Here is a 25433-nt window from a genome sequence, read left to right on the forward strand (position 1 = left end):
TTTGGGGTTGCATGTCTTAAATTATGGAGTGTTGTTTAAAGAGTTTTCCGATTCTGTATTTTTCCTTTTGTTTTTTTTAAAACCCTTGCTTATTCATAAAATGTATTGACAGCTAAATAACGTGTTCATTTGTGTCAATGCAAGTCTACATACACATGCATGCACGCATTCATAGGTGTGCGCCCTCTTCATCTTCCCTGTGCCACCGTGTCTGCAGGTCATGTGATGTCCAGATGGCACGTTCAAGCGGGGCAGCCAATGAAAAACTTTCCTTTTCTCCAAACGCCCCATAGCTTCCCGTCTGCATTTCGCTCGTGCTGGCTGTATCTTTAATTATATCTAAGACTATTTTTAAATGCACATCCTCCCTCCGGCAGCGGCTGCTCCCGTCTACCTGTCTTCTTGTTTCCTTTAATCCCTATCATTAGATATCTAACGTTCCCCAACAAGGCGCCTTCTTTTCTGCTGTCTTTGCTAAGATGCATCCTCCTTGTGGTTGCTTTGTTGTCACATCTCCTGCCTGTCATCCACATGCACTTACTTCAGCTGTATCGCAGCGCTGCTCGGACCTGACAGGAAGCGCAAATGAACGTTTCATGTATCAGTTTGCTGGGACAATATTTTCATGTCACGAGTGCCTCTGTAGTTATCAGCAGTGAGCAGATGTGTACGCAGCACGTATGACAGGACTGCGTGGGTGTAAAGTAGCGGTGTATGTTAAATGCTCAGATGGTTACATTGTTTCCTGCACCCCTATTAATACACAAATCCACATTGCTCCAGCTCTTCTACTCAATTCCTCCTTCCTATCTCTTTTTCCTCTCTCCTTGCTTTGTTCCCTCCCCTCCTCTGCATCTTCCAATGACTCACATGCTCACCCTCCCCCCGTGTGTCATACGTTTTCACCCCTTCTCCTCCCACCTCCCCTTCCCGCTATTGCTCCTCATTCGCCCACATTCGCTCACTTTCTCCACCAGGCTTCAAACAAGCTGCAGGTAACGTTTAAAAAGATTGATCTGTTTCTTCAGTCCCTCCATCCCTCTCATCCCGCTCCCCTCCCCCATCTCCTCGTCGCTACCTGCGCTGTCTTTTGCGTCTCATCTCTGTTGGTCCGTGCTCTCTGTCACTGACTGAAACGGGCGAGAAATTGAGCAGGTTTGTGGTCTGGAACAGTTTGACAGATTTTTAAGTAGGTGCGCATCACTGGTTTCTGATTCATGTCTTTCTCTGTGTGAGTGTGAGCATTTTCCTTGAGAACCTCTTTTTCCACTGCTTTCCATCCTCAAGGCTGCGTCACTATCACCACAGTGTGTGTTCAAGTGGAAAAGAGGAAGAGAGTGTGAAGTCCTTGTTTTTCATATGAGTGCTTTTGGTATTTCACAGGCTATTTTCATACCGAGCTTCATCTTCACGCGCAGCTTTGCTTGCTCATGTGTTTCCTTCTCTAATTAAAATAACAGACTGAGTGTATGAGCACTGGATAAAATCTGCATTTGAAATGAGGCCAATGTTCCCTTGTTTTTATTTATTTATTTATTTATTTTAACAGGATGTCTATAGTGAATATTGTTGCCAGGGAGATCTTGGACTCCAGGGGAAACCCCACTGTGGAAGTAGATCTGCATACAGACAAAGGTTTAGAAAAAATAAAATCTCTTGTTTAATGTCTCAAATTAATGTTTAGATTATTTCATTAAGGTTAACTACATCCTTCTCCATCCTCTTTCCTCTCCCTCAACCTTTCACCCCATTACGTCTGCCTCCTCTATCCACCCACCAATCATATGCTTCGATTCCAGGTCTTTTCAGGGCTGCTGTTCCCAGTGGTGCCTCCACAGGCATCTACGAGGCTCTGGAGCTCCGAGATGGCGACAAGACTCGCTACAAGGGCAAAGGTGTGAACACTTACAAAGATGTCTCCCCTGCACTAAGCGCTCTTGTTTTTCTGCCTGTATCTGATTTTGCATGATGGTTCTTTTCCTTATTGTAACAAAATGGGGACTAACTGGCTTCACGTTTTGCACTAAAGGTGTGACAAAGGCTGTTGCTCACATTAATGACACCCTTGGACCCGCCCTCATCCAGTCTGTGAGTACTTCACTTTGGCTCAGTTCAGTTTTGTTTACTGTACACAGCACAAGTTCACAACCAACAGTAACCTCAAGGTGCTTTCTGTTGTAAGTGAAATGTTATAGTATTACAGAGAGAACCAAAAACATCACATGCGCCTCTATCACCAATCAGTGTGGGGGGAAGAAGACTCCATAGACTGTATATAGAAGATGGGTGAAGCCAGCATGACATTGATTTCTAGGTTGGCTCCACATTATGAAGCCTAGCTGTATTTGTTTTGTTTTTGTTATACAGGCACACCTGCTAAGTGACATACTTCTTAAAATACGAGAGGTTTACTCATCCTTTTGGATGGGCCATGCTTCATTGCAAGTCATATTATTAGTACTGTTGGTGCCAAAAGGCAGAGGTCCTGTTCATTAAGTGGAGTTTAGTGCTTGAGGCCTAGCAAACAACAACTGGCTCCAGCTCGTTGTGTTGGAATATATGCAGGTCAGAGTGTCCACACTCCTGTAATGTTAATTAGCCATAGAGACTACAGTCCCGTGTAAATATGTTATTTACCAGGCTAAGGTTTTGACTTTAAACTTGTGAGTCACTGTTGGACAGAACCCCAAGTCGCCATACAAGGAACTGCAGATTTAGCATTTTGGCATTGGCTTCGTTTTGCTCAGAAGAAATCTTCAGCAGCATTTGGCTCAGGGAGGGGCAGCCATCTGTTGCAGCCAGTTAGGCTGAGGGTAAAGAGAAACAATGGGCAAAAACAAAGGGAGAAGATACACAGTTAATGTAGTGCAATAGTGACATAAAAATGCATAGGAAGAGAAGACGATGGGAGTGGAGAAGAAGTGATCAGTGCATCAGCTTAAGGCTACATCAGTGTAACTAAGGCAGGGGGTGGCCAACTCGAGAGCCGGTGTCCTGCAGGTTTTAGATATCACCCTGGATCAACAAACCTGATTCAAATGATTAGTTCATTACTAGGCCTCTGGAGAACTTCAAGAAATGTTGAGGAGATAATTTAGCCATTTAAATCAGCTGTGATGGATCAAGGACACATCTAAAACCTGCAGGACACTGGCTCTCAAGGCCTGGAGTTGGCCACCCCTGAACTAAGGGATACCTCAGGGTCATCTAATCCAATACTAACTATAAGATGTATCAAAAAAAAGGGAGAGCTTGAACCCAAACCAGGAGAGATGGGCGCGATAGCTGAAGCACTGCCCCCCTTTAAATCTGAAGGAACCACAAGTAAGCCTGTATTGTGAGAGCAAAATGCTCTATTAAAATAGTACATGATGGGGATTCATCCAGCAAAGTGATGGGATAAACAAAAGAATATTCAGTTTATGCTGCAGAACCTGATGAGCAGCCGAGCGGGACTGAAATGAAAAAATCTGTTTACTGTATGAGGAATATTGTGTTTTTCTTCCAGGGAATCAGTGTGCTGGAGCAGGAGAAGCTGGACAATGTGATGATTGAAATGGACGGCACTGACAACAAATGTAAGCCTCGCTCACATCTCGTGTGGGGTGATGGTATATATGTGTACTGACATGTTTCCGCACCAGTGAGTACCGACTGCATGTGTGCGTTATGTTTGTGACTGCCTCTATTTCGCCTCCAGCTAAGTTTGGTGCCAACTCTATTCTGGGAGTATCGCTGGCCATATGCAAAGCTGGCGCAGCAGAGAAAGGTGTCCCCCTGTACCGTCACATTGCTGACCTGGCAGGAAACAGAGAGCTGGTCCTCCCTGTTCCTGTGAGTTTTATAGTTTTTAAAAAAATAAATTTTTCTCCAAACATAAATGACCAACCATAAAAAACCCCACATCCATCTGACATTCTTTTAGGCTTTTAATGTGATTAATGGAGGCTCTCACGCTGGGAACAGGCTGGCCATGCAGGAATTCATGGTTCTTCCAGTGGGTGCCGAGTCTTTCCGTGATGCTCTGCGTGTGGGGGCGGAGCTCTACCAGACACTGAGAAGTGTCATAAAGGAGAAATATGGTCAGGATGCTACAAATGTGGGTGATGAAGGGGGGTTTGCCCCTAACATACAAGAGAACAGTGAAGGTAAGCACGGCGACCACCTGAAAACAATTTCCTTCAGCCTAATCTAACATATCGCTCCTGTTTCTTCCTGTCAGCTCTGGAGCTGATAAAGACAGCCATAGAGAAGGCGGGCTTCACAGATAAGGTGGTGATAGGAATGGATGTTGCTGCTTCAGAGTTCTTCAGTGAGGGCAAATATGACCTGGACTTTAAGTCGCCACCAAATGCTGCCCGCAACATCTCCGCAGATGAGCTGGCCGCCATCTACCAGGGATTCATTAATAACTACCCAGGTGTGTAATGTGGTGTGTGAGTACACATGTTCTCCAGAGAGCACAATGTGGGCACCTCTTAGTCATTAAAAAAAAAAAGAGGGGGGGGTGTTATTGATTTCTCTAAGCCTCCGTCAGCTTGAATCAAAGCATCAGGGCTATCGCAGTCGACTCCATATGTTTTTTTTCCTCCCACCATATTTCTTTTGTCACATTTTAGAAAGAAATAGTCAAAGAAAAAGAGAAAAGGGGCGGCAGAAAGAGCCTGGTCTCGCCTCCTGACACATGAAGCTGTTAAGGAAGATTTAATTATGTGCTACATTGCAAATTTGGCAAGCGGGGTACTGCTCTGATGTGGGTCTTTACCCTGTAAATGGTGTGCATACTATTTGTGGGCTGTGTGCATGTTTGCATCTGTAATTAATAGCAGTAGATCTAAAGGCATTAGAACAGCTACTAGTGATTTCAGCTAGCCTTGTTTTTCTCCTACAGTGTTGTAATATTTGAGTCATGGAGGAAAATGATCTTACCCATGTGTCCTTCCCTCTAGTGGTGTCTATTGAAGATCCTTTTGACCAGGATGACTGGCCCGCTTGGTCTCAGTTCACAGCCTCAGTGGGTATCCAGGTAAGATATTACAAATTATGCCATTATTATGTGGAAGTAGATCAGCGCAGCTCTTCTTCAACAGGTAATCTCGTATTCCTCCTCCTTCCATTAAACAAAGAACAGTCAAAATTAATGGTGCAGAAGTAAAGTCATCCTGTTTTTATTTAGCAGAATGAGCCAAGCCGTAAAAAGCAAGTTTCTATCAATATCCATACACATTAAAGCACGTACCCCTCCTCTCCCCTCCAATACTGCTGTCTTATTTATTCTATGTGGACCAGAACTTCATTTACACACTTAGAGATACAACAAAGGTTAATGCCCCCTGAATAAGTACACGTGATACTAATCCCCGTGCCCTTCACTTCACTCGCTGTGCAGGTTGTTGGAGATGATCTGACAGTCACCAACCCACGAAGAATACAACGAGCTGTGGAGGAAAAAGCCTGCAACTGTCTGCTCCTCAAAGTCAACCAGATTGGGTCTGTTACAGAGGCCATCAAAGCGTGAGTTGACTTTATGTGTTTCAAGCCAAAATCTGTGGGCACACACACGGATTGCAGTTATACTAATTTCCTCTCTGGTTTTCCAGGTGCAAGCTGGCACAGGAGAACGGCTGGGGCGTGATGGTGAGCCACCGCTCAGGAGAGACAGAGGACACTTTTATAGCTGACCTGGTGGTTGGTCTCTGCACTGGACAGGTAACACATGCAACAGTCTGACAGCTCATATCCCTCTGCTAGCTTAACTGCTTATTACTGATCACGTTTCATGCTCTAAGTTTTCCTTGGGTCCCGGTGCATAAGCAACATAACAGCAACATAACAGTGCAGCATCACACTTTGGGACCATACAAAGCAGCAATAATCAGAATCAGCATCAGCATACTTTATTAATCCCTAAGGAAATTATGTATGATTATTGTAATTATGTATAATAATATGTATTATACATGATAAAGCAGTGCAAATAAGAGCATGAGGTAATAAACAGATGTGGAAATGAAGCAGCTCAATATTCATTAACTTTTTACTGTACTTCTAAAAACAAAACAACTGAAGTCCTGAAATTAATAAGTTAACTAATCAGTGCATTGATAACAACAGTGAAATATCAATACAGTCAATTCAGTTTAGTTCAAGGTGCTTTATATTGGAAGGTAAAGACCCTAAATTGTTAGAAAGAAACCTTAACAGTCAGCCAGCCCACTTGGCAACAGTTGGAAGAAAGAACTCCCTGGCAGAACCAGGCTCAGGGTAGAGGCAGCCAACCACCGTTCCCAGTTGGGTGTGAGAGGGAAAAGAAGAGAGCAGAGACGGGACGAAACGCAAACTTTAGGAGATAAACATACAAAACATTTGGTCATAAGATCTTCATAATGCTAATAATTTGCAGCTTGTTTTTCTCAACACTTTTGTCTAAAAATATAATTTTAAGAATAGTAGTCAGAATTTGTAACATTATACACAGAATAATATATGTATTAAATATCAAAATGCCAGTTAGTTATTGCCTCGGTACAGAGTATTAGTACTAAATGTGCAGAACCTGCTTGAGGGGAGTGTAACCCGGTTACGTTGTTCCCTAAATGCTTCATATGCAGGCAGTCTAAAGCTGAAAACAAGTAATAATCAAATTGTGAGGACTGCAGATCGAAACAACTTTATCCTCAGCACTGCACTTACTGGAGACTCCAGCAGTCCACCTCCCAAGTAGGAAGAGATCAGCTAAACGTTGACAGGCGATCAGACATGTGGAGATTTGTTGAATTAATGATAAAAGTTCAGCCACGTCTGTAGCTGTTAGTGTTTTTTTTCTTCATTCAGATCAAAACTGGAGCTCCCTGTCGATCTGAACGCCTGGCCAAATACAATCAGCTCATGAGGTGGGTATCTGTAGCTTACATTGCATAAATGTATGTACATGGTATGCAAATGGATTCCTGTATAGCGCTTGCACTATTTTGATATTTCTCCTCTTGTCTTCATTCTTTTATCTGTTGTCATCTTCTTTCACATTCACCTTCCTGCTCTGCATTTCACCTCCTCTTCCTCTCAGGATTGAGGAAGAGCTGGGCGATCAGGCTCGCTTTGCTGGACACAACTTCCGCAACCCCAGCGCCATTTAGGGAGTGGGGTGCCAGTGTTCTCAGCAGACAAAATGAGAGAGAACAAAAAAAACCCCACGCATACATATAAATAGTGTCATATTTCCCTGATTAGTTCTATGTGGTGAGAAGTTTACGTGTATCAGCAAAGCACTAAACACACAAAGATGAACTTAAAAGCATCAAAACGAATTAGTTTTCACATTATAGCTACAATATATCGATCTAACACTTCAGTGAGTGATAGAGATGATTGCCTACAGCCAGCCTCCACGAATCCTAACAAAGCCTGGTGGAGGAAAAAAAAATCTACTGAACTACTGAGTCACACTCCCCTTCACGGGCTTGTTAGTTTCTCTCATTTTCCTGAGCCCCCTGACTCTCTCCTTTTCACTTGCTGCAGAAGTGTTTTGATCTTTTTTGTGCCCTGTTGTTTCCTCCTCTTCCTCCTCCTCCTGTTTAACAGCTTGCTGCAAAGTTGCGTCTGCTACTTTGTCTGTTCAAAGTGAAGCTTAATAAAGAGATGGATATATGTTAACTCTAACCAAAGATCTGGGTGTGTTTGTTTTGAAGAGAAGCCTCACTGTGCTTCTTTTTGAGAGGTAAATATAATCGGTTATGGAGCAAAACTAGAAACCCATGTAGCTCTGAAATATTATCTTACAGGGTTTATGATTATAATTTCAAACCTGTGGTGAAATAAGGGAATCTTTTAGCACAAATGTTTTTTTCTATAGGGGTTTGTTTGTTTGTTTCGTGGTCTTTGTGACTGAAACAACTTCTGGATAAGAAGAATGAGTTGTTCATACGTAAAGACTTCCTATAATGGTTTGAATATTTCAAGCCTGTTCCGTGCCTCTTTCATGCAGGTAAAAACACTTTTGCAGGGAAACACCTGTGCATCCTCGATTTTAGCTCCTCCTGCTGCCTCCTCTGTCCTATAGATGCAATTTGGGAATGGATTTCTGGGTCACAGTCAGGAGGACACAGAAGACAAGGAGGCACAAAGTAGTAATGAGAAAAGCCCTGTGCCTTTGTCAGGTCATAGTTGCTGTAATGTTTCCTTTTAGTGACCCTGTGTGTTTTAAGACTTATCTTGTTAGTCTCTTTTTTTCATGCTCTATCCTGCCGTCATTGCGCAGCGTTTGTCTTTTAAGTTAAAGCAACTTTAATTAATTTAATCTGTGTGTGTTTGGGTCAAAGAGTCTCTCCAGTTTGACAGTTTGGTTTCACAGTTCATGCACAACAACAAAAAATGTTAAAGTTGTGTAGCTGTCTTGACTTCTTTACACATTGCGACTTAAACAGACTTCTGTGATGCACAGAAATTCATTAGAATCGCATCGTTAAATATAACCAGCTGTCAGAGGCAAACACCTGCTGTTTTCGTCAACAGTCTGTGTCATAGCAGATCATTTTGATACTACAGGAAAAGCACAGGTATTATTGGGAATATTTAAAAAGACCTGTTGCCGAGTGAAAAGTGGCTCAAATGTTACATCCACAGGCAGCAGTGCAGCAGCTTTTTTTCATTTTAATATTATTAATCTTTTATACTGCATAAAAAATAGTCTTTAGAAACTGTTTTAAACAATGTTATTGCAGCAAGTATCACAGAAGGTAATGACTTTATATAATCTAATACAAAGAAGTTTATATTAGGAGAAGAGACAGTACACACACAAAGACAGCTATACATATAGTGGATAGATTAATGTAAAGTGGATGTAGGAGTGGAGACAGTTGAAGCGTGGGCTAATAAACGTGTAAATTATGTAAAGTAGTCTATTAATATACCAATCTTTTGATAAAGGTATAATAAATGTGCAGACCACTTAGAAAAAAACATCGTAATAGGAAAACTAAACAACCCCTCCAACACACGGCCCGTAATACCCTAAGATATACATTAGATGTACCAGCTTAACACTTTAATACAGTAGAATTAATATATTTCTCAATGACATATGAAGGAACAATCTCAATAAGCTCTTTTTTTTTCTTTTAAGTATACTCAAAAGAAATAAACCAAATAAAATAAAATAAATTGAAATAAATGAGGTTAATAATGAAGTGTGTGGAATTTGAGTTCAACAGGATAAAATGTAAATGAAATACAATAAAACATCATGTAAGCTATTTTAATTATGTTTTAGTTTGTTTACTGAATTTGAGATATTTCACTGAATGAAGCCATTTTATTGTTATATACTCAGCTTTTATTTAATAACAATAATTGTAGTATTACTATGTAACACTTGTTTACATTGTACTATTTTAATTTTTGTTGGATTTTATTTGGATTTTAAATGATTACAATTGGAACTGTATTACAATTAAACTTGTCTACTCCTTTTAGTTTTTACCGTGTTTTGTCGTTTTGTATTTTTTTTATTGATTTATCAATTTATACATTGCTTTATAAATTTAGCCTGCCTATTTCAGTTTTGTTGCAGGTTAGGGAGAAATAAAGCATGTCTTGTCTTAAAAGCGGAATATAATGCAGTAAAGTGGCTTTACAAAGTAAAATAGCAAAAATAAAGCAGAATATTGTAAAATAATCTGCCACATTCATGCAGTTTGAGTGTGTGCACCTTCACTTTATCTAAGTCAATGTGGGTCTTCTATAAGGAACAAAAATAAATTGAAATACAGAACATGTAATTATTAAATTAGTTTAAATTGGTTACATAGCTTCACACCTGGCTCTGACAGCTGCACAGGTGTGACTGCAGGTCAGGTATCAGCTGCACGCGCCGGGCAGCAGAGGGAGCGCGAGCGGGGCTCGGTTCCTGTCTCGCCCCGGTTGCTAGTGATGATGATGAAGGAACGCTGGAGCTGCGCAGGCGCACCGCGCACAGTCTCCGGCCGGGTTTCCATAGTTACCACACAATAGGAGACGGGACAGGGGGCTGAGTGAAGGGGAGAGAGAGGGACGGGAGCGGAGAGGGGAAGAGGAGGAGGAGGTCTGCAGAGCCGCTTGACTGGACACACCGCTGCAAGCTTTCCCCAGACAGACAGGAGCTGCTGGACAGCCTGGCGGACACACAACACGACAGAGATTTAATTGATCGTTTATTAATTGCCTAATTAATTCGCACGAGCCTTCTTTGTTAACTCGCACACACTGACATTAAAATGCCCAGTTTCCTGTTTTCTCTTTAGTCCACCTTCAGCAGAACCTCTGAGAACAAACAGTATTTGTTCTCGTTGTTTTTCTTCTCCTCCTCTTTCTGTTTCACTGCCAGATAAAACCACAGTTATTCACTGCGAGCCTTTCCATACAGTAAAGGTGACTCTGGAGGGACTAGGCAACAGAGACATAGAGACCCTCCCTCTTGATCCCCTCCCTCTTCAGAGTTTTGGCCCTCTCTCTGCGCCTCTCTTCCTCCTTCTCCCTGCCTCACTACTCCCTCCTTCTCCCTCCTCCTTCTCCTTCGCCAGCCTCCCCCTCCCCTCTTCTCTCTCTCTCTCTCCTTATGCAAATCACGCCCTCTCCTCTCTCCCTTTCTCTCACCCAACGTGCATCCCTCTCTCTGGCTCACCCCTCCGCTGAAAAAATTTGTGACTGTAAGAACAGAAGAGAGGGGCATTAAAAAAAAAGTGCAAGTCGTCTTAGAGGAAGAGGGGGGAGTAGGTAGGGTGGGAGAGGGGTGGGGGGCAAAAGAGAAAAGGGGGCGAAAGGGGGTGGGGAAGAGGCGAGGGTACGCATCAATTTGTACAGTCTTCAGTTGGCACCCCTGTATTTTTCCTACAACGAATAGCAAGAGATTTCCTCTGCATTATTGTTATGATCGGAGCCCGTTGCAATATGAGCCAGCACGAGTCTCTGTTGACAGACGACCGGGCTCTGAGGTGTACGTGTCAGCGTGCAACATAAAACGACAAAACAGGGAGAGAAAGGAAAAGAGAGAGTGAGAGGAGTGGGAGCACGCATCGCTGGATATTATAGGTAAGGAGAAGGAAAATGGATGCTTATACTTGTGTGTTTGGAGCTATTCCTGCTGGCCACGCTTGTGCTCTCCCTCCCATTTTTTCTCCCCTTCTTTGTGCATTAATGATCATCCTGCGTTATGGCTAAATTATGTCCCGGTGAATTAATGTGAACTGAGCGCACGACGCGCACCCACATTCCAGCGAGGAAAAGGGAGAGCCGGTGCGAAATGCCATGATTCGCCATTCCATATCATCTTTCCTTTTTTTTTTTTTTTTTTTTTTTTAAAAAGGAAGATATGTGGAGCGTCTGGAAACAGCACTGCACAGGCATCCATTCTGACTGGGGAACATGTATGTGCTGCTGAACACGTCTCTTCCCCCCGTCGTGGATGGTCTGTGAAGGCAGACCATAGAGCAGCTTTGGCCGGTCTCCTCTGCATGTGTATCAATAACATTAGCAGCAAGAAAGAAGAAAGAGTCGTTGCAGTGCCCCGCTCGCTGGTGATGTAAGCAGAGCAACTGCATGCTGCTGCTTTGCATCACATGCAGTGGCCAATTTGTTGATAATATACGTGCTGTGTGCATGCATGTGTGTGCATGTGCGTTAGGAGGGGAACTTGTGGTGTAAATGCAGTTGTTTTCCGACCACAACTGAGGACTTGCCAGTGGACCACAGACAGGCCAGTAGCTGCCACCTGTAACTGAGATGCATTGTGTGTGTGTGTGTGTGTGTGTGTGTGTGTGTGTGTGTGTGTGTGTGTGTGTGTGTGTGTACAGAAACCCACCAGGCAGGCTCTGAATGCTTCTACTTCAGTGTCATGAACTTCGTTGTGTGTGTGTGAATAAGGGGACTGTACATGCACACAGCACGCACTGCATCGCCTCTAAATATGTGTGGAGAGTGTGTACAGTGATGAAGATTTTACTCATAAAACTGAATCAGTCACTGCAGCATGCACTAATTAATGCATAGCCATGTGTAGTGAGGCTGCTACGGGCTTTACTTGCTTTAAATAAACACACATACAAGCGTATTTACAGACTCCACGCCACAGCTCTGCTAACTACTCTTTTTTTCTTTCTTTTCATCCAGCGGTGTGCACTATTTATATCCTCATTCAATATACATGAGCCATTTTTTCATCATAGTGGTACATGAATGGATGGATTAGTCGGGCCCCTGCGAAGTAGTCTGGCTATGTTGTCGATCAAATGGATAAAAGATCTTGATAGTGTGTGTTTTCCCTAATGGTTGGCTTGGCTGGATAAATAAGCATGTGATTCTGCTGGCCATAACCAGGTCATGTGGGTTAACCACAAGTGTCTGTGGGTTCGGGCTGTTGTTGTGAAGGTGGAAGGAGGGAGGAGGGGGGGTGTGGCCGCATATTCCCAAGATGTTTTGCTGGAGTTCTTCTGCAGACTGCGATCCGAAGTGAAGTCTACCAATCAGCACCTTTTCTGCTCTGCATGTATTATCAGTCAGGGTGGGTTAACCTATTGTGCTGTTAAGGTTTTGGGCTGCTGTGGTGAAAACAAGGGTGCAGAGGCTGTTTTGAGTCCAGTGGAAAGCAGTTGTGCTGATACAGTGTGAAGCATGCTGGGAATTTAAATGTGGTAACTGGGCTTTTGCAGTTGTAAACTCAGATGTTTTCAACAATGTCACAAATTCCTGAACCCTGCGCTCAATGATGATACCAAATCTTGCCATCATTTCATGAACTCATGTTACTCAAAGCCTTGTGTTCTCATTAGGTTTTCCATGTTTTTGTTTATGCTTCTTCACAGGTTTTGGTAGCTCTCGTCGTGTAGTACAGCCCAGTCAGTAAGCAGCTGGAACCAGTTCAGTCCCTGCAATGGCTTGTGTTGTAAAATGGACGTTGTAAAGAAGAAATAATGAAAACAAGGACACACAAAGAATCGGTATGCATAAGGCCTATGTCTGCTTTCCATGATGATGTCAGCGATTGTGTACCTGCCTAACTCTTGATTACTGCTTCCACATTATAATTAGTTCAATATGTGATCAAATTTCAAAATGGCCAGTGTAACTGAGATATAAATTATTTATTTGGTTGCGAAAGGCCGTCTAAAAAACAGATTCCACATGTAAATTTGATTTTTTTCTTTTACCTCCCTCCCTTCTTCCCTGTATCCTCCTGTTCCTCCTCTCTATTTCCTCCTCTTTTATTCACTACATCTTGTCGTCCTTGTTAAATTCCACCTTGGATTGAACGAGGTTGACTTCCCTTCAGCCTGATTTAACTCTGTGTTTGCTACAATCACTTCTTTATTTCTCCGTGCATACTGCGATGTTCCTGTATAATTGTCCAGTTTTAACACTTTCCCCACATGCCACATTTCCTTCTTTCGCTGCACTTTGCTTCGCAGATGCCCATGCGCAGTGGGCGACGGCGGGGGGCAAGTGAGGAAAGAAGGGGCAGACGCCCGCACCCCAGCCCCTCTCGCCCTGAACGCAACGACAGACAGACGGTTAGACCCCGCCTATCTTATTATCTCCTTTCTCCTGTCACTGTTTGGGCCATATATTAACGTGTACGTGTACATAATGAACAATAAAGGCCTTCCTGTGTTTCTTGAATTTTTGTGTGTGAATGTGTTGTCAGTGAATGAGTCATCCCTGTGATTGCCATAGATGTACCCCTAGCAGTGTCAGAATTGTTAGAGTCTGTGTTTTACACCGTAGCACTTTGAAATCTTTGATGTTTCATGTTTGACACTCTTGTGTGTGTGTGTGTGTGTGTGTGTGTGTGTGTGTGTGTGTGTGTGCGCGTGTGTGTGTGTGTATGTGTGAGAGAGCGTGAGTGCATGCAAGCGAAGCTTTGTTCTAAAAACAGACCTAGGCCTATTAGGGATTCAAAAGCGTCACTACAGAATTAAAAGTCTTGTGTTGTTTTAGCAAAGAGGTGCTGGTGAGGAATTGGCTGGAAATCGCTTCAGTCGCAGATCACAAGGGCATGATTCATCAGAGAGTGAGGGGGAGGAACTTGTGTCTCCTCCAAAGAGGCAGAAAGTTCAGGTTTGTGTTACATTTCATCAACTTGTTATATAAAGACCTAATACAAAGCTTTGATTTAAATGAATCACCTAAAAGGGGACGCCTCAAATAGATATATATTATTATTTTCTGCCATCATGTAGATAGCAGATATTACAGTTTAACTTTTTACCTCACCCTCAAATCATCTTTTCTTGTTAGGATTCAGCCCCTACTCCAATTCCTCCAACATCAACACACTCGACTGACAGCTCAGCTCCTTCCACTGTCCCACCTCCAACCTCAGTTGCCAGCCAATCCCGTGAGAGTGACAATGAAGATGGCCAATCTCAGGGCAGCAGGAGTTCAGTTGTAGGGAGCCTGGCCAATAGCAGTAGCAGTCTGAGCAGCGGGAGAGATATAGACCAGGACAATCGTTCCTCATCCCCAAGTCTTTCCGCTTCCCCTTTGGGCAGCCTGGACTCTGACTCTGATGGCCCCGATTCACCAAAGCAAGGAGACCGGGAGAAAAGTAAAGAGGGGGGCGCAGGGAAGGTGACAGGAGAGGATAGGAGAGTGCTGCGGGAGGGGAGGGGTGAGGAGCCCTGTGGAGATGGAGAAAAGCGAGATGTGGATGCAAGAATTGAGGACTGTCCATCTCTTAAGCCCCCCTCCACTCCCTGCTCTTCCTCTGGACTGACTCCCTCTCTCCGTGGAGCAGGAGATTCATCAAATGACAGCAATAGTGGGAGAAAGTCATATTTCTCCCTGGACTCTAAGCTGATGTGTAAAGTTGAGTACAGTGGACCGACCAGCGTTGATGCTGCGCTAAGCAGCAGAATGACTTGCAAAGCCAGCACACAGTGCGTGACCAAGACAACTATCTCCGGAGGAGATTATTCCCATAACAGCCCCAACATTCCCCATTCCCTGCCCCCTCCACTTCCTCCTCCACCTGCCCTGAAGCCTTTGGAGCTTGGGGCACAAAACATGCCTACTGAGGTTAAGGCAGAAAGAGACAAAATGGAAAAAGGAGACAAACTTCTGGACAAGTCTCAGTCCACTCCACCTTCTCTGTTGCCACAGACTGGTCCCCAGCCTCAGTCCCAGTCTCAGCCTCAGACCCAACCCTCCTCCCACCCTCACCACTACAGCTCCACCGGCTGGCAGGGTGGCACGGCAACTGGTTGCCAGGCTAGCTGGGGCTACACCCGTTACCCTGGCAACCACCACCCACACCAACCACAGCACCAGCCCCCAGTTCAGCAGCAGCAACTTCCCTCCGTTTACAACCCTCCATCCTCTCGCCACTCCTCTTCCCACCCCTCTTACCTCCCCCACCCTCACCCCCACCCTCACAGGGAGTACCTTCCCAGGTATGCTGGAGGGGGAGGAGACAGAGAGAGGGGGGGTGCAGGAGAGAGGGAGAGGGGAGTGAGGGGGGAGTGTGGGGGGAGGGAGATCAACCGGGAGTTCTCCGCTCCGATTGGCAACAGTAGTAACAATAGCAGCGGGGCAAATAGTAACAGTCCTTGTGGTGGGATGGGTGGGCCCAATAGCATCCAAGGCAGAGACTTTGGAGCGCTGTCAGTCAGTCAGAACAGGGAATTCCAAGGTTCTGGGAGAGATGGACCTAACTTGGGGCCAGAAAGAAGAGACTTTGCTCCGGCTTTCAGAGACAGGGAGCGTGAAAGGGAGCGTGAAGGAGGAAGGGAGTTTAATCTGCCAAACCAAAACCAGAGTAGAGACTTTGGCCCCAGTGGAGCCAGTGGGGGGCATCCCAGAGACAAAGATGGGAGCAGATGGGGTGAGTTTGGGGGCCAGACGAGAGACGTTGTGGGGAGCAGTAACCCTAACAACAACTCCATCCCACAGGGAAACCCCCCAAGTTCAACCAGCGGGCTACCTGTCACCCCCATGCTGAACCGTGACCCACCTGCATCTCCCCAAAACAATCCCAGTCACACTACTCATCCTTCCCTGCCGCCACACCCCCACCCACATCCCCCAAACTCATCGAACCGGGACTTACCTCCTCCCATCGACCAGGCACAAACGCCCTCCTCTGGGGCGGATCACTTTCACAGGGAGTATCCACCCACCGGAGGAAAAGACTTCCCTGCTGGTGCACCTCCTTCCACTGGTACAAATCGGGAGTACCTAAACTCCCCTGGAGTAACTCCTAACCTGGGACGAGAGTATTCAGGGCCCGGGGGAACGCAGCACCCCCACCCACCTCATCCCCACTACCAATCTGGGCCTAGAGACAGAGAGAGAGACTCAAATCTGCGAGACACTTCTCTATACCAAAACCGTGGAGGCCCAAGTCAACCCCCTGCACTCTCTCCTTCCTCCTCTTCTAGCCATCACGGACACCCTTTGAATGCTCCTTATCCCCCTCCACCCCCTCAGCCCCCTCTACCCCCACCTCAAGCCTCCCACACCCAACCACCCCCCTCAGGAATGGCACCCAATGTACGTCCTCCACACTACCAGTCTTCTGCCCAGACTCCTCCGACACCCCTTTCTCCTTTACCCAGCCCATCTACCAATCAGATGGGAGCTTTCTCATCTTTTCCCCCTGGCTCCTCCTCTGCAGCCAGCATGCCGCTTCCAGCGACAGGTGTGTCATCTAGCTGTTCGCCTGGATGCCGCCCTTCCTCTTATCATAGCACTTTGAACAACCACCTTCCTTTCAGTGGATCTTACCACTCTAACGGAAACAACAGCAGTACTATGGCCAGCAGCAGCAGCAGCAGCAGCAACAGTAGCGCACCCAACAGCAGCAATACCAATCCACAGTCACTCTCACCTCAGAATGTCTCAAAGGGACCTCCACCCCTTAGTAACTCGGCCAGCAGCAACAACAATGGCATCTCCACACCTGCCTCCAGTTCTTCGCTCCCTGGTGGAGACGGACATTCGGATTCAGGCCCGCCTCCTACACCGGTCATTAAGGAAGAACCAATAGAAGACAGGGAAGAAAGTGAAAGCCCACAACCTGTGATGAGAAGCCCCTCGCCTGAACCAAAACCTGTAGACATTCCTATCCACGCCAGCCAGTCAGCACGGTAAAGTCAGCCTAATTGAGATTGTAAATGTGTACACTCCCTGTAATTAACAGCAGCGATAATTGTTACGATGGTGCTGCTGACTCCTGATGATTGTAATAATGATGTACTACATCGGTGTCTCTCGTGACTCTAGGTTTCACAAGGTCCTCGACCGCGGCAGTGGGAACTCCTGCGCCCGCAGCGATGTCCTCTTTGTCCCCCTGGATGGCTCCAAACTGTGGAAGAAGAGGAATGAGATGATTGAAAGGGCCCGCAGGGAGGTGGAGCAGAGAGCCCGAGACCTGCGAGAGAAAGAAAGGGAACGAGAGAGGGAGCGCGAGCGTGAGAGGGAGCTCGATCGGCATCTACAGGTGTGCACATTTCAGGGTGATAATCATGTCAGATGTAATGGATTTGATGTCGTTTAAATTGGTCAGTTTAATGGGAGGGGAGTAAAGCAGACCAAAGCACATGTGATTTACTGTCTTCTCCTATTTCCTCTTCAGCAGCAAAAGGATGCCAGCGCTGCTGGAGGAGGTCGCCAGGGCTCCTCACTCTTCTTTCCTTCCTCAACCTCGATCATCCTCGACCCTTCGTCTTCTTCCGCTTGTTCCTCGGGCAACCCCCATCCTCCTCCTCATCCACAACATCATCACTCACATCCTCATGCTCACCTTCCTCCGACACACCATCTCCACCCTACTCTCTCCCACTCTATCCCCCACTCCCTCCTCTTACCATCCATGGGTGGGTCACCAGCAGTGGTTGGCGGCCCTCAGGGGGCCCTGGGAATAGGTTTAGGAGGACCATATTTAGGCCCTGACACCCCAGCGCTGAGAACTCTGAGTGAATATGCTCGCCCCCACGCTATGTCTCCACTTGGGGTGGCAAGTCGTGCCCCGGCACACCACCCACAAGTTCATCATGGTCATCCCCACGTCCACCCCTCATTCTTTCTTCCTCAGTTTCAGAATCATGCTTTAGCTCACCCACACCACTTGCCCACTGATGCAGCTACTGCAGCAGCCATCTTGGGATTTTTGTATGGTGGCAGCCTGGAAGGTGGTCCAGGTGTTGGTGGTCACCCGGGAATGGCAGGGGGCCCAGTACCTGGAGGGATTGGGGGTGCAGGATTGGGAGGTGTCGGCTTTCCTCATGCAATGGCTGCACACCGAGATCGGATAAAGCCAGGATTTGAGTTTAAGAGTGATGAGCGGGTTTACCCACCAGGGTCTATACCTGATCCTGCAGTTCTTGCTCATTCACATTCACATGCTCACGCCAGTGCCCATGCGCATGCACACTCTCTGCTCCTTGGAGGCAGTGCAGCGGGCAGTAATGAGGTATCAATCTATGGCACTCCGCCTCCACCAGCTCCACTTGGCCCACCTCACCTCCAGAACCCAACTCTGGCCCCTGTAACTCGACCTCCCAACCCTCCTGCTTCACAGTCCCTGTTGAATCCACCCCCTTCATCTCTGCTCCCACCCACACTCCCCTCTCACCCTTCATCTGCTCCCCCGGCTCCCCCAGCTGCCTCTGCCGCTCCTCCCCCGGCTCCTCCTCAACCTGCCCCACCGACCTCCAACGCTACCTCACTTCACCACCCTGTCCCCCATTCTTCCTTTCTCGGCTCCCTGTCCTCTCATCAGCCACCAGCCCCTGCCCCGGCCGCTGCCCCTGAGACCTACCCCACTCCCACTCGCTCTCCTGCCTCTTACGAGCGAGAACGGAGTGGAGAAAGAGAGCGGGAGAGGGAGAGGGACAGAGCAGCTCTGCCGGCCTTTGGGGACAGAGAGCGAGAAAGAGAGAGGGAGAGAGAAAGGGGAGGAAGTGTTGGAGGCGGAGGAGGAGGAAGCGGAGGAGGGGGAGGGGGAAGTGGAGCCAGTACAGGTGGAGGAGGTGGAGGAGAGAATCTGGGGCGTCTTCAGATGCTAAATGTGACGCCTCATCATCACCAGCATTCACACATCCACTCACATCTTCACCTGCACCAGCAAGACACAGGTACCCACTGCTACTAACTATGCAATTGTCTATACCAACTCATCAATCTTCAGATTTCACAGACGTGTAGCTCAGAAAATTCCTGGAGTCAAAAGTTTATCTTACAGAACTTGTTACAGGAAAGGATAAAGCTGGTGATGTTCTGTAAAGCACAGACACCAATAAAGAAGAAAGCCAGAGGTTTTCCGGTGGTAGTTTTTTGGGGTTTTTTCCCTTGCAGTAAATGTGTCTAGCCCAGAACAAATGCGCGTTTTTAAGAAAAACTAAAAATTATATTTGTGACCTATTTTAAAAGATTTCCCTCTTTATTGTACGAGTACATCTAAAATGGGCACGGCGCTGAAAAGTGTTGACCGAACACACTGATGGTTCTGCTCATTGGATAAACAAAAGCCTTATCCTTTAACTCCAGTATAATTACTTTTTGTATTAGTTTAGCTCAGCGCTGAACACAGCTTTTCTGTGATTGCATAGTTTTCTCTGAAACATCTGACCATTGTTATTCAAAGACATTTGTTTTATCAAGAGAAGTAAAGAGATGATTGTGCACTCAGATCTCTGTTTGGGAACAACAAGGAGCAGCTCACCCATCTTTAAATCCAAATTGTACATATTGACATTTGGAATGCACACTGACAAGTTTATATCTGGCTGTGATCATGAAGTTTCAGGACTTTTCTCATAAAAAGAAATCAAAATATATAACCAAGTTTGGCTATTCTCCTCTTTAAGGTCGTCTCTGTGTGAACTGCCTCTAGCACTGCTTCTATAGTTGGAAAGTTCCTAGGAAGTCTTGATTTGACCGTTTGCACTGTGTGCTCTGTGAACTCGAACCTTTGCAAGGAGCAAACATCTACTTTTGTGTCAAACCGACCCGACTTTCATGTCGAGGATCGCCCCTAGTGATTAAAAGCCGAGTTTGTGGCTAAAACGTGAAGACCTAGCAGCTGTTTTCAGTGGGAAAACCTGCTATGTCGAAGCTCAAAGGTGCGCAACCAGGAGCATGCTGATCATTTGAATTAATTACTGTGGGTGAATTCTGTTGTAACATCCTGAGGCATCTGAGGGAAAACATTTGGCTGAAACAGCCTCGATTATGCGTAACATCGTATGCAGGTACACAGCTTAATGAAAACATATTGTTTTCTTGGCAACACCACCACCAGCCCACCACCAGATCTAGCCAGATTTGGCTCCTTGTGAACTTGCCCAATTCTATAAAAAGAGATCCAGAGCTTATCACAGACACATGGGGTAGTGCTTTTGAATATAGATGACCTTAAAGGGGGGATTTAAATCAATATTAATGAGTCTTTATGGGCGGTGCCAGAATGTCATACGACAGATTATATTATTACTAAAGTACGAACTCTAAAGAAAATCAAACTTTATTTGTACTTGTCAATGTTTGTAAGGCTCTTAAGTTCACGTTTTTACCCCTTTATTGAATAAATGAGCCTAATGTCACAGTATCAGTAGTGACAGCTGCTCTGACTTAATCTAAAGCTTTTAAGTGTTAACAAACAGCGCTATAATGCAGCAACAATAATCTCCTGTATTTCCTATTACATCACTGGCATCCAGCGGCGGGCGGGGTTCACCCCCTGATGGACCCGTTGGCATCGGGGTCTCCATTGGCACGCCTCCCTTACCCAGGAGCCACACTAGGCACCCCTATCCTGGCACACCCCCTCACTGACAGCGAGGTGCTCCGCCAACAGCTGTTCGGTGAGGAGAAGGCTCCTCGTCCATGTACTAGTTCAGTTTTCTTCTCTAAAAACACCGTGTTGAAAGCTAAAGAAGAAACATTTTGACACTGGCGGCGATGAATGATCCCTGTTTTTCTTTCTCCCTTTCCCACTTGCTGCTGCGGCTGCTCTTTCCTCTCTGTTTTGGTGACAGGTGCTCCTTTCCGTGACTTGCCCCAGCCTTCCTCCCTCACCGGCCCTATGTCTGCAGCCCATCAGCTCCAGGCCATGCAGCAGGCCCAGAGCGCAGAGCTGCAGATCCAGAGACTGGCCCTGGAACAGCAGTGGATCCATCATCATCACCACCACTCCCTCACCCAGGATGAGTATTACAGGTACAGAGGCTGTGCATCCACTGCAGCTGCCAGTGTTTGACTCTAACTATTCAATTTTTTCAGATGATTTGTAACACAATAACCACTTAACAGTATAAACTTTAGGCTCTATCCTAATTACGACAAATATTAATACAAACCATCCTTAAATGCACTTCACAGGAAAATGTTGAGGTCACAGTGATTCAGCTGTAGAATCAGGTACGACAGCAATGCTACAGGCCTGGCTGCCCTTCTCTGTTTTCATTTCCTCATGAAGGTCAGGCTGCTTGGTTTGGGGTCAGCATACACTCTATTTTACCAACATTGTGGGTTTTGAGTTCTTGGCTGCTAGCTTTTTGTAGCCTGGTCTCTTTGATAGATGCTGGTGAAGTGATGTTGTGTTAGCTGGAGTTTATAGTTGTTCCTGGCCCGGGTGCATTTTGCACTTTACCGTCATGTTCATGTTCTTTAAGTAAAATTAAAGTAGCTCATTATCTCCAGTCCTCATAGACCACATACTGTTTTCTCCTTCCACACGAACTGTGTAGCACAACTGAGCAGGAAAAGCAAATGTTGATTAACTTTTTTTTAAATCGGAAAAAATGATGCAGAAAATTGAAAAACAGATGGAACATAATTGTTCGATGAGTATCGGGTTGATTAGGGAAAGTGTGATTACTGACTTTAATACAATAATGTGCTACTTTTCTTCACTGCGGGTAAATATAATTTAATTACAGTGCTGTGTGACACCCAGCACTGCCTTGGGTGGTGGTATCCTTTTTTGGCTTGACCAACAGTCAGACCCTGAACACAGCTGGGTGGCTGTCATATAAGACAAATGGAAACCGAGTCTTTGAACATATAGGAAGCCAGAAGCTTTTTATTCATCCAAATATGCGCTGATAAATATGTTCTGATATAATGACCACTACTGTTACTGAGGCACTGTTTTACAGACTAATCCATTGCTGAGCCTTTAAGCTTTATCTTCTGTATATTTAAAATTAACAGAAAAAAATACTACAGAGTACTATCTTTTAAGAAATGATTAAAATTCCTTTACATTTTTTTTTTTTGGATTTAGAAAGGACCTTTGGGTGGTAACAAAATGCTGCAAAGTCTGTGTTACCTTATTTTAATTTTACAGGTTTTCTTGGTATTTCTGATTTACTGAACACAAACCGGGTTAAAAACTGTTACAATGCTGATAATTTTCCGTGGAGCCACCAGCCCTTATTAGTCTGTTCCACTGGTAGGAATCTTTAAATCTACGACTAGGCTTTGTCAAAGTACTGTTCAAGCTTTGAAGACTCCTATGGGTGGAAAACAATTAGAATTAACTCCATATGTCAGTTTGCAATAAAAATAAAGCTGTTTCTTTTATCCTTCATTTTTTAAGAGACTGTCTTGCATTTTATCACCTTAAACAAATAAATTCTGAATGCAGGAAGCAATCTTCCTGAATATACTAGCATTTCTCTCTTTATATTTATATTTAGTTTTTTATCTGTTGTTCCCTGGTCGCATTCATTAATACACAGTCCTGGTAAAAAGAAACTGCATCCTCAATTTAAAGGATACATCAGGACGTAATAAAATTCACCAGAAGCTTTCTTATGGCTTCCATAGCAAAAGCGGTTAAGTAGCAGCTTGGAACTGCTAATCAAATTCACTTGATTAATTGACGATCAATGAGTGTGGCTGTCAATAAAAGCAGAAGTTTTAGCAGATTGCTGGTTTGAAGCATTCAGGTTTGTGTTAACACAAAGCCAAGAAGGAAAGAATGAGCAGTGATCTTAGTCTGTTAGTCTGGGAAGGGTTATAAGGCCAATTTGAAGTGCAACAAATTCACCCCAGAGTCAGAGAAACGTAAAAAAAACATCTCAGACTCTATAGGCCAAAGTGAGCAAGTTAAATGTTAAAGTTCACGACAGCACAATTAGAAAAAGAACAAGTATGGCTTGTTTGGAAGAGTTGGCTGCAAAGCTGCACCTGGATAAACCGCAAGATTTCTGGAACAATATATGGCCTAATATGCCATGTTGTTTTCCTACTCAAATTTAGTAATGTCTTGATATGTAAAGTCTTAGAAGTTAAAGAGAGTGTACTTTCTTTTGATCATCACTGTAGTTGGTTGTGTGTTGGGGCATAGGAAGACCAAAATCAGTAAAAATGTCCCTAAATCTGACGTTTGGCCTCACACGTTGTTTGGATGTGTTCAGTAGCAGAAATCTGCATGCTACATTTTGATCTGCCTCTAAACAAGACTTGATCAGGCTGACTCTACAAACATCACTGATGTTATTTTTGTAGATGAAGACCGAAAGGAAGTTTTAATCACGGGGACGAGTCTTTGAAGCGTTTTCCGACACACTTGTGCCGAGATGAAATCAAACCTCCGTCCAATACCTTAGGTTAATGCACTCATTCGATTCCTCCTCTCACTTTTTAGTCACCTGAAGAAAGAGAGCGACAAGACCCTGTGAGGGAGGGGCACCAACAAACAGCAGCATGGAGAAAAACCAAGGGAGAGTGTGCGCAAGAAGAGAACACATACAGCGAAACAAAAAAAGCACTGAAGACTCCGAACAGAGGTCGGACTCGTGGACAGGGAAATCGCAGAAGGAAACGAGAAGATTTTGAAGGATTAACAAAAGAGGGAGGAGGGCGTGAAAACCTTGCACAGAGTCCCCGCGAACGGCACCAGACTCCAGCGCTTTCCTGCATAATGTTGTTTTGTATTGTGCTCTGTACAGTATATTAGACGGGGGCAGCAATAGTGAAGTACAGTATATGTAAAATACTTGATGCCAGAAGGAATGTGTACATGAGTCCCTTTTATGTCATTGCATGTAGCTATAGGCGCTTATTCTGAACTGGTGGAACTTTTGGTTCTATTTTTAGTAATTACCCCCTCCTTTGTATCTGAGGGGCGTTCAATATGCATGAGACCAGCATTTTAGTGTTCTGTTATGTTTACGATCAATAGCATTGTTATAATGATTAATGTTGTCCGTTTGTTGATAATGATATAATTATATATACAGCACATATTATTTGTATTATTTTTTTACATTTTCATGGTATGGCAGTCAGTTTTTATTTTTTACGTTCAATTTAACTTGTGAAACAAGATGCAAAGGAAGGCAAAAAAATCTGGAAATAAATTATAATCTTTTTTTTTTGCTAGTTTCTCGAGTGCTCGTGTGTGTGTGCACTGTGCCCCCCCTCAAACCCCACCTCTGCTCCAGCTCTTACATTCAGAGTATTTCCCCTGTCTTTGTTTTATACAAGTCACTCATGCACAAAGCATATCAAATTCTTGATATGCCCCCCCCTCTCTCTTTCTTGCTCCCCTTCTTTCTCTTCATCGCTCACTCCCTCCCTCTCTTGGTGAGTGTGGCTAATAGGAGACACATGGGATGAGTGTGAGACATGGGAGTTGAGTCGCTCCAGTGAACACCAGCCACCCTGTAGAGTGAGCATTCCTTACTGCACTGTAAAAATGAAGAGTAGGGAGAAAAAAAAAGATATAAAGACAGAAATGAAAAGAAAGGAGGAGCTGTGAGAGTGTGATTTACGGACACTGCTGAAGGCTGGGGGCTGTGTGTGTTCTCACCGCGTCCTGCCAGAGGAATCTCCTTCAAAACGGATACGGATCAGTGAATACGTCCTTTTTACGTCAGGCAGACTCTCTGCTGGCGCACGGAGCTGCTCAAACAAACTTCACGTTATCGCAGCCTTTAATATTTTTACTGATGTGCTCTGTCTAACGTGGATCCTCAGAGGCCTCAAATCTGCCTCCCTTTTGTGCAATAAAAGCTCCTCGTACTGTTGTGGCACTGACTGATGGCCTTATGATGAAATATATATATTGTACAGGCCATTCTGTTGAGTTGGTATGTAGGTTGTGGGCCATTTAAAGTCACCTTGAATAAGTGTGTCAGTGTAATGTAAAGTGATTTCTAGCAGGACAAACCTGATTTCCCCCCCGGTGACATCGCATCTGGGGGTTATTATTAGCACTTCATCAGTCCTTTCCCAAGATGGATGAGGACGTAGGGAAAGGTATAGATGAAAGACATATGAGGTTGTTTGAGGGATTCTATGTGGCTGGCATTTGCCTCTTTTTATAAGTGGACAGAAAACAAAGAAATATTATTTTACTGCTTGTTACTGCAAATATCTAATCAGCTGATCATGTGGCAGCAGCTCAGAGGATTTGGGCTTCTAAACATGGTCAAGACAACCTGCTGAAG

At 44.9% G+C, this 25433-nt stretch overlaps 2 protein-coding genes across 11 annotated transcripts; both read left to right on the forward strand.

The window, feature by feature from the left end:
* Positions 1-664: 664 nt before the first annotated feature.
* LOC113031474 (gamma-enolase) lies at positions 665-7659 on the forward strand. Of its 3 annotated transcripts, none has more exons than XM_026183587.2 (13): positions 665-995; positions 1550-1635; positions 1800-1895; positions 2030-2088; positions 3509-3578; positions 3701-3834; positions 3926-4148; positions 4223-4420; positions 4950-5026; positions 5390-5514; positions 5601-5709; positions 6835-6893; positions 7067-7659. In XM_026183587.2, the coding sequence occupies exons 1-13, from the start codon at positions 715-717 to the stop codon at positions 7134-7136; spliced, it is 1587 nt and encodes a 528-aa protein (XP_026039372.2). In that variant the 5' UTR covers positions 665-714; the 3' UTR covers positions 7137-7659. The 3 variants fall into 3 exon arrangements, with proteins under 3 accessions (XP_026039372.2, XP_026039374.2, XP_080164511.1); XM_026183589.2 differs by lacking the exon at positions 665-995 and adding an exon at positions 1143-1193; XM_080308385.1 differs by lacking the exon at positions 665-995.
* A 3144-nt stretch (positions 7660-10803) lies between these two features.
* Positions 10804-24363, forward strand: atn1 (atrophin 1). Of its 8 annotated transcripts, none has more exons than XR_013912273.1 (10): positions 10804-11067; positions 12837-12971; positions 13440-13541; positions 13969-14088; positions 14269-17117; positions 17254-17470; positions 17606-19106; positions 20678-20864; positions 21009-21189; positions 23627-24363. XR_013912273.1 is itself a non-coding variant. In XM_080308382.1 (10 exons), exons 2-10 carry the CDS (start codon positions 12945-12947, stop codon positions 23658-23660), a joined length of 5205 nt encoding a protein of 1734 aa, XP_080164508.1. In that variant the 5' UTR covers positions 10804-11067; positions 12837-12944; the 3' UTR covers positions 23661-24363. The 8 variants fall into 8 exon arrangements, 5 of the variants coding, with proteins under 5 accessions (XP_080164508.1, XP_026040995.2, XP_026040996.2 ...); XR_013912272.1 differs by having other exon boundaries at positions 20678-20858; XR_013912271.1 differs by having other exon boundaries at positions 20678-20834.
* Positions 24364-25433: the final 1070 nt, after the last annotated feature.

The sequence above is a fragment of the Astatotilapia calliptera genome, chromosome 11 (assembly GCF_964374335.1).
Source record: "Astatotilapia calliptera chromosome 11, fAstCal68.1, whole genome shotgun sequence".
NCBI classification, from domain to species: domain Eukaryota; kingdom Metazoa; phylum Chordata; class Actinopteri; order Cichliformes; family Cichlidae; genus Astatotilapia; species Astatotilapia calliptera.

Bases quoted from the DNA above. Each gene is read 5' to 3' on its own strand.
- LOC113031474 (XM_026183587.2), top strand. From the start codon at position 715: ATGTTAAATGCTCAGATGGTTACATTGTTTCCTGCACCCCTATTAATA. The intron at 1,636-1,799 runs GTTTAGAAAAAA...CTTCGATTCCAG, and splicing joins AGATCTGCATACAGACAAAG to GTCTTTTCAGGGCTGCTGTT. The intron at 5,710-6,834 runs GTAACACATGCA...TTCTTCATTCAG, and splicing joins TTGGTCTCTGCACTGGACAG to ATCAAAACTGGAGCTCCCTG.
- atn1 (XM_080308382.1), top strand. From the start codon at position 12,945: ATGAAAACAAGGACACACAAAGAATCG. The intron at 17,118-17,253 runs GTAAAGTCAGCC...TCGTGACTCTAG, and splicing joins CACGCCAGCCAGTCAGCACG to GTTTCACAAGGTCCTCGACC. The intron at 19,107-20,690 runs GTACCCACTGCT...ACTGGCATCCAG, and splicing joins CCTGCACCAGCAAGACACAG to CGGCGGGCGGGGTTCACCCC.